This window comes from Vicia villosa, linkage group LG2, assembly GCF_029867415.1.
Source record: "Vicia villosa cultivar HV-30 ecotype Madison, WI linkage group LG2, Vvil1.0, whole genome shotgun sequence".
NCBI lineage: Eukaryota > Viridiplantae > Streptophyta > Magnoliopsida > Fabales > Fabaceae > Vicia > Vicia villosa.
Genome location: NC_081181.1, coordinates 162,409,483 through 162,418,720, shown reverse-complemented (window position 1 = coordinate 162,418,720; position 9,238 = coordinate 162,409,483). Strand labels below are relative to the sequence as shown.

At 36.1% G+C, this 9,238-nt stretch overlaps 1 protein-coding gene across 1 annotated transcript; it reads left to right on the top strand.

The window, feature by feature from the left end:
• The first annotated feature begins 2,356 nt into the window (after positions 1–2,356).
• Positions 2,357–4,634, top strand: LOC131647292 (uncharacterized). Its single transcript, XM_058917202.1, has 3 exons — positions 2,357–2,521; positions 2,815–2,881; positions 3,757–4,634. The coding sequence occupies exons 1-3, from the start codon at positions 2,471–2,473 to the stop codon at positions 4,560–4,562; spliced, it is 924 nt and encodes a 307-aa protein (XP_058773185.1). The 5' UTR covers positions 2,357–2,470; the 3' UTR covers positions 4,563–4,634.
• Positions 4,635–9,238: the final 4,604 nt, after the last annotated feature.

Here is a 9,238-nt window from a genome sequence, read left to right as displayed (position 1 = left end):
GTCTCAGCTTAGTACCCAAAGCCTTCTGCAAACCTTCCCAGAACTTAGACGTAAATCTCGGATCTCTGTCTGACACGATACTCGAAGGAATACCATGTAGACTGACTATCTTCTCAATATATAATTGAGCCAGCTTTTCCATCGGATAATCCATTCTTACCGGTATGAAATGTGCAGACTCTGTCAACCTGTCTACCACGACCCAGATAGCTTCACAATTCTTAACAGTTCTCGGCAAACCCAAAACAAAATCCATTGATATGCTATCCCATTTCCACTCAGGAATAAACATCGGTTGCATAAATCCAGATGGCTTCTGATGTTCAACCTTTGACTTCTGACAAGTCAAACAAGAATACACAAACTCAGCAATTTCTTTCTTCATTCCCGGCCACCAAAATAGCTTTCTCAAATCATGATACATCTTGGTAGCACCAGGATGAATACTTAATCCACTACGGTGTCCTTCTTCTAAAATATTTCTTCGAAGTTCAGCAACATCAGGAACACAAACTCTGTCTCCAAACCTCAGTATACCATTCTCGTGAACCATGAATTCACCATTCTTGCCTTGGTTAATCAAAGTCAACTTGTCGACTAATTCGACATCAGCCTTCTGGCCCTCTCTGATCTCTTCAAGAATACCACTGGTCAGCTTCAGCATTCCCAACTTAACACTAGTAGGAGTACTTTCACATACCAAACTCAAGTCTCTGAATTGTTCAATCAAATCCAATTCTTTCACCATTAGCATAGACATATGCAAGGTCTTCCTACTTAAAGCATCAGCAACTACGTTTGCCTTACCCGGATGGTAATTCAAACTAAAATCATAGTCTTTAAGGAATTCCAACCACCTTCTCTGCCTCATATTCAGTTCTTTCTGGTCAAAGAGATATTTCAGACTCTTATGATCACTGAACACCTCAAATCTCGAACCATACAGATAATGTCGCCACAATTTCAAAACAAACACTACCGCTGCCAACTCTAAATCGTGAGTCGGATAATTCCTTTCATGCACTTTGAGTTGTCGCCACAACTAGACTTGAGATTTTACAAGATCTGCCCACAAACCCTCAACAACAAATAGACGGTTTATAGAGGATTATTTGAACATGTGTTATAAAGCCATGAGACGATTTCCCACTCCATCTAGAAAACGTGGGGCGGAGAAGACCCAGTCATCCCTCAATCGTGGGAGGAACAATTTCTCCTCTCCCTCACATTCCTTAATAATTTTCTCCTAAGACATCTCAGAAACGACGTGTATTACATGAAATGGGTCGTTGATTTTGGGTTTAAACCCAACTGAGCGCCCCATAACATTCTTTGTCCAACCACCTTGTTTTGTACACTTTGGGCAACCTGCTCCTCTCAGGCGCTCGCCGTCTTTGTTTCCATCACATATCATTTCTCTTTTTGGCCCAATAAACCATCGCACTCAAATCATGTCTTCATCAATGTATATTAATCAATAAACAAATCGAATAAAGTACTTTGCAATAACTCATTAAATAATTGCATTATTATGTTATTTGAAGCATTGTCATATATCCTCCTAACTACCTCGTCCTAAACATTGCCGCAACATTTAGTCCCATATACAAGTAGGCCATAAGAGTTCCATAAGCATAATCATCAACCATGTATCGATAATTGAAATACTCCAAATACACCATGTGAATATATGTGGAACTCTTGTTTATAAAAATGGTCGAACTCACAAAATAAAAGAGATATATTCTAGTGGCATATCTCACTTGTACAATTGTCTGTCATTATCTATCCTTACAACTTCAAAGTGTCTCATAAATAACTTTTTTAAGAAGTTAAATTGCGCATGACCCCAATTGTTTTAAATTTTCCGCTCATTGTCTTCAAGTGTCATTGTCATCTGCTCAACTAAAAGATAGAAGTTTTCTGTCTTTTTATGTCACCTCTCTAAAAAGGTTATCGATAGTCTATGATCAAGTATGCCAAAGCCTCTAATCCGCTATCTTGAATAATATGAATGAACCGTTGTTTATGTGGGATATTTAGATTTATGATCTTATTGTACTTATTATACACTTAAGAGGCTCATCACATAATTGAAAAACTAATAAAATAAACTAGATGAAACAATAATGAAAAAGAAAATGTAAAAACTTGATAAAACAATTAAAAACAAAATCCTTTCTAGATATGGGACTTGTAAATAAATACTTTTCATAAAAAAAAGTTAAGAGAAAAAAAATGAAAAGAGCTATTTGAAATTTTAAACTAAGTTAAAATATATTATATATAGTTTTGCCTTATAAATATCAAGAAGTCAAAAAGCATTATGGTAATTGCATAGCCACGTAGAGAGAAATCAATGTTGCATTGTTGAAAACAAAAAGCTTACAAGAGAAAACCAAACGCAACAATTTGTAAAATCCACTCCCTCTCTATCCTCCTTTCTTCATCACATTCTCCCTCGTTTTCAATGGCTCCTGCTTTCATTTCTGACCCTCCTTTCTCCTCCAAGAAGAAGAGGGTAAACCTTTCTCATATTTCTCTCTCTTTTTTTTTTTCTTTTTCAATTTTATTAACAATTCAATTCAACCCATTTTTGTTTTCTTGCATTTTTCAAACCCTTGAGCTATAAATTTTGATTTTTTGTTAAACCCATTTTCCATTTCTTGGCTTTTTGTTTTGTTGGGTTTAAAGGGTGGAAATTTCTCTTTTTATTTATCCATTTTGTTGTTGTTGGAAAATTTTCATTTTTTCATGGTTTCATTTGTTATTGCATTTTCTGATGTAATGGTTTATGGTGTTGTGAATTTTCAGATTAATGGCTCAGCAAAATTGAAGCAAATCAAGCTTGATGTTAGGCGCGAACAATGGCTTTCTAAAGGTAGCTTTATGATCTTCATTTTCATCTTGAAAATTTTGACTTATTGATTATGTTTTTTTTTGTTCAATCAACCAATAGTAAGTTTTATTTTTTATTTCCTTCACAACTATGAATGTTGAATGTCTTAATTCTATCATGTTTATAAGGATATAGAGAATTTAGAGACCTTTGTTTGAGATTTTTTTTCTTAACAAAGTCATATTTTAATATTTGTAGAAATAGTTCGGTTCAAAACTAGAAATGACCGGTGAAATGATAAGGTATTGTCTTGCAGCTGTGGATTTGTGTTTCCAGTGAGAGAAATGAGTAATGTGGGAGTAAAAATGGAATGGATCATACCTTCTCCTTCACGTAGGGTACCTTATATATGAAAATTGGTAGAGGTGCTCAAGGCCGGGATCAGATGCGGGGCTTTCTTTTATTGGGCCTTTAGCCAGTCTAGAAAAGAAATGTTTGTGAAAGTTATTTTAAGAATCATAATATCCAAATATTCAGTTAAGCTTGAAGGCGTATTTGGAGTCTAATACCAACACGACACATGTAGTTACGTTCAATCACATCTATTATTGCAAATTGTTATTACCGTCGTGCCTAGTCTATGTGTCTGTAGTGGTGCTTACACGTGTGAACTTTCAAAGTGTAACCTTCAAACTTAGATAATATTCAAACCTTGGCTTAATAAATCTTAGCAGGGACAGGGCTTCTCAACTTCATGTTTCAAGCATTATGTTCATGTTACTGTTTTATCATTGATTCCAATTTTCTGGTTACTGTAGATTTGTTCAAACACGGTTTGAACGTTATTTATAAATTGCTTAAAAATCCTTTCAAAGTTGGTAAGTTCTTCATTATTAATGTTTATTGTTGTGTTTCAGTAAAAAAGGAATGCAATGTTGACTCAAATGGAAGGGCTGATAGTTGTCCGTCATCTAAGCACATTGCGAGCGAGGAGAATCAATCACCATACAAGGAAAACAGGAGGAAAGGAGGAGAGGATAGTAAATGCATAATAGACAGCTCTATTCAAAGTACTTATAATCGCGACGTGTCCAGGAATGGTTTTACCGGTAGCAGCAGCAGCAGGAGCAGCACGAGTACGTTTTCCTCAGGAAATCTCAGTGAGGAAGATGGATGCCTTGATGATTGGGAGACTGTTGCAGATGCTTTATACACAGACGATAACAAGCATTCCACGGTTTTAGAGTCTCCTTCAGAAGATGAAATGAAATCTTATGGTTATTCAGAAGCTGCTAAAAATCACACGATAAAAGAGTTCCGGCCAGTAGTTTCCGAATCACATATAAGTTGTCGAGCATGGAAACCCGATGATACACTTCGTCCGAGGTGTTTGCCCGACCTGACAAAGCTGCATAGTTCTCCGCTGAATACAAATTGGCATGGTAGCCACAAAGTTGTACCGTGGTCATGGCAAACAATAATTTCTCAACCTTGTCATTGTCCTATATGTTACGAGGATTTAGATGTGACAGACGTAAAATTTCTTCCTTGTTCATGTGGATTTCATCTATGCCTGTTTTGTCACAAAAAGATCGTCGAGGCAGACGGGCGGTGTCCGGGATGCAGAAAACTATATGATCATGTAGATGAAAATAATGTATTCAATATAGAAGCTAATGCTTTTCATATAACTCAAACATGTAGTATGAGTACAAGGTGCTAGATCATAAGAAAAGGACAGACAATGTTTTCTGAACTAATAAAGTAAATGTTTTTTCAGGTTTAATCTATCTTCTATTCAGGTTTTTGAATGATTGGATTAATTTACTTAGTCACTTTTTCATGTTGGTGATAAATTTTGATATACTACTTTGTGTTATTTGGTTGGTTGGCAATAACTTATTAATTCAAAATTTAAAATAACATATTTAGCTAGAACAAGTTTGGATGAATATGACACACTTATAGAAAAAAAAAACTTCCGATAACTGTTTTTTTAATTTCAAACTGTTGATATTTTTATTAAGACCTTTACTTTACAATGAGTCTAAGGATTTGTAATGTCATAGATAATAAGTGAAGAGTCGTGGTCCTTAGTTTGGATGCAGTCATATGTTGAAATTTATCTAAACAACCAAGTGTATTCTAAGATGTTCTATGACACGGTTTCTAAAGTTAGAAGTTTGTCACGAGGATCTAGCTTGGTTGTACAAAATCATGAGAAATGGATGACGATTTTTGATATGGGCTACCTTATTGCTTTTAGATACAATGTGATATTGATCTCTTTGTCCAATAACCTTAGCATTTACTTTCTTCCCATTTGTGGTATATTCATCTAAGTATGCCAAGAGAGGTGAAAATAGCACCCTTATTAGCCCTGTACTCCTCTAAGACCATCACCAATGTAACTCTCAAGTATGTCTAAGTATGCCAAGAGAGGTGAAAATAGCACCCTTATTAGCCTTGTACTCTTCTAAGACCATCACCAATGTAACTCTCAAGTATGTCTCAGCAACCATACACACATTCTCCTAGTTAATGACATAAACAATGAAGAAGTTACCTGTAAGGGGGAGATGGAAGAGACTGGAGACATCATTCAGAATAATAGTCATCTCACCAAAGGAAGGTTGAAACGAGGATGTCTCCTTATGCCATCTCTCAACAAAAGCGGATAATAGTGGAGCGTCAAACATGATGAAGTAGCAGTCCATCAACGGAAGTAGGTCGACATCAAGGAGAATCGCCCGAACCTCATTTGTCATCTTCAATGAAGCACAACCTCATTTGTCATCTTCAATGAAGCACAGTCCTATAGCAATTATAGTATAAACCATCAATTACTTTCATTTAATCAGTAATAAATAAAACAACTTATATAAACAAATTTATACCTCTCCTTACCATAATCTTAATGTCACACAATCTGCAGGGTCATTGCCTCACTGGGTCCTCATAGTACTATTTTTGAATTCCAATGATTCTCTTTTAATTCACAAGATAACAAAAATAGTACCATTGGAATTCAATATTATTAAGGTAATATAGTCTTAATGTACTTTTGTAAGACAAATGAACAAAAAAAACTTACTAGGTAGAGTCAATTAAATTAGTTAGATGTCCACATCAAGTTAGTTCATTTTAATTTTAAAAAAAATAGTTTCACATTTTGGGACTCTTTAGTTAAAGCATTTTGAAAAGAACGTGTGAGTGACAGAACATCTGGTGCCACATCGGATACGTATGAAAAATGACAAAAACATCAGCATATGCTATATAAGGAATATTTTGGTTTTACTTTTCAGTTAGTTTTTCCCTATTACCATTCTAAGATAGTAAAACGAAAAGTAATGAGAAAGTTTTAAGACTATACAGTTAGAATTAAAGCTTTCTCAGTGCAGTTTTAATTTTCACCAGACGTTAAAGTAATGAGAAAGTTTATTTGCTTGTTGCCACTTTTATCTCTTAAATTCAGAAACCATGTTCACCATATTTTCATTCACAACAAGTAACAACCAAAGAAATAAAAAAAAAACGAAGAGAACAGTCACCAAAATCATGGCTCTGAGCTATGCTGTAATCTGGAGTAAGGTGATAGTTGAAGCATTGTGAAGTTTGTAAATTTCTAGATTGTGTGGAGTTTCTCTGTCCTGCAAGTTTCCTATCTAGTTTCAATCTTTATGGGTAAAGAAAAAAGATAGTGCAAAGCTTTCTAACTATAAATTTTGTTTTGAGTTTTGACAAAACAATTGTTCTTCTGCCTCTGATGAGGTTTGTTTTTGTTCTATCCTGAGCTTTCCACTTAGTTAAGAAAAAACTATCTTTAATTTCAGGATCTTAATTCGAATGGAGGACACATGAAATGATGATGGCAAATTCTTTGTTACATAGCAGCCAGCTTTTTGGAACATCCTCAATTACATGTTTACTGTAGCTTTTTAGTGGCGCAAGAACAAAGCGCTAATTCTACCATTTAATCATTTTGGTTACACTATTCTTTCTTAAAAAACAGTGCTAACTCTACCTTTTTGGTTTTCAGGATTTATTCAGAATATATAGCTGTATATCAAGCTTTGTTTCAAGACCAAAACAAAGATATGCATAAGGATATAACATGCAAAGAGGTTGATTAGAATTTAATCAAATTCTAATTTTCTGTTTTCCGTGATTTATAATACTATGATCATGGACAATGAAAAATAAGAATTTGTTTAAATTCTAACAAATCGGTTTGGAGGCATGCAGTGAATCTCCATAATGATGTATTTAATATCCTTCACTTTTAGCAGCAACCTGTTTTAGTCCCGAAACAAAGACTTGATTTTCAGTAAGTTTTGAAAATTGAAAGGATAGAGTTAGCGTTTTTAAAGAATGTGAGATATTGGATCGAACTCTAGTATGGCCGAAGGGTAGCTTCTTGGTTCGACAAGGTTAAGCATGAAGTCGAAGGTTGTTCAAATGCTTGTGTCGAAGATGCTAGGGTTGTTAGCATGTTAAATTAGGTTTTAGTGTTTAAACCCTAATTTGTTAAGTTAGCTTGTTTATTAAGTTGGCTTGTGTAATGGGCCTTGCTGAAAAAGCCCATTAGTTAGTATGTTAGGTTTTATTATAAATAGCATACTAGTCTCTCATCATTGCTAAGCTGCAAATCCTAATTTAGGGTGAGAGAGGTTATTTGTTATTCTTGTAAACTTGTAATCTTGTTTAAAGAGAAAGTAAAAGAATAACAGTTATAACCAATTCTTGTGTTCTTGTTTTCTTCCCTAATTCCCTATTATACTTTGTTATTGGTATCGTTTTTCATAACAAATTGGTGCGGTGAGCGTGGAGAAGATGCCTTCAACAAAGTATGAGATTGAAAAGTTCACCGGAGTGAATGATTTCGGTCTGTGGCGCTTGAAGATGAAAGCCCTACTGGTTCAGCAGGGGTGTTTGGAAGCGTTGAAGGGAGAGGCAGCCATGAATGCAGAATTGACGGCAGCGGAGAAGAAGAATATGATCGAGAAAGCACACAGCGCAATTTTGTTGAGCCTTGGTGATAAGGTTCTCCGGCAGGTATCAAAGGAGACGACGGCATCAGGGTTATGGGTGAAACTTGAAAGTTTGTATATGACCAAATCGCTGGTAAATCGACTCTACCTGAAGCAAGCTTTGTATTCATTCAAGATGATTGAAGACAAAGTATTGGCTGAGCAGTTGGATATGTTCAACAAGCTGATTCTTGATCTTGAAAATATTGATGTGAAGATCGATGATGAAGATCAAGCGCTGTTACTATTGTGCGCTTTGCCTCGATCACATGCTCACTTCAAAGAAACTCTCTTGTATGGAAGGGAGTCCCTGACGTTTGAAGAAGTTCAATCAGCCTTGTACTCTAAGGACTTGAATGAACGAAAGGAGCATAAACCTTCGACTGTTGGCGAAGGTTTGGCCGTTAAAGGAAAACTCTTACGAAAGGATGGTAAGTTCGACAAGAAGAAAGGAAAAAGCCAGTCGAAGACTTACAGTGGCGAAGCATCTGGCATTCGATGCTACCATTGTAAGAAGGAGGGTCACACAAGAAAGGTGTGCCCTGAACGCTTGAAATATCATGGAGGTAAGGATAATGGCAACGCTGCCATTGTTCAAGATGATTTCGAATCATCTGATGTTCTTGTGGTTTCAAGCAGTGACTCTAAGAAGGAGTGGATTATGGATTCAGGTTGCACTTGGCACATGACTCCAAACAAAGACTTGTTCGAGGAATTATGTGATCAAGATGGTGGATCAGTATTGCTGGGAAACAACAAGGCTTGCAAGATTGCAGGCGTTGGATCTGTGAGATTCAAGCTCCATGATGAGTCAATAAGGTTATTGACTGAAGTCAGGTATGTTCCTGATTTGAAGAGAAATCTGCTTTCTCTTGGTGAATTCGACAAGAAAGGATATGTTTTCCAAGGAGAGAAAAGTATCCTAAGAGTCATGAAGGGTTCGAAGGAAGTCTTGAGAGGCGTGAAGAAACAAGGCTTGTATACCCTTGAGGCTGAAGTTGTAAGTGGTTCGACAAATGTTGCATCCACGAAACCTTTGTCGAAAACAGAAATCTGGCACATGAGATTGGGCCATGTCAGTGAAAGGGGTCTGGTCGAATTAGGGAAACAAAATCTGCTTGGTGGAGACAAAATCGAAAAGCTGAAGTTTTGTGAACCCTGTGTACTTGGAAAATCTTGCAGAGTGAAGTTCAACAAAGGCAAACAAAGAACACATGGATCCCTTGATTACATCCATGCTGATCTTTGGGGGCCTGCAAGGTGTCCATCACATTCAGGAGCAAGGTATTTTCTATCCATAGTAGATGATTATTCCAGAAAATTATGGGTATTCATCCAGAAGACTAAGGATGAAACTTTTGAGAAT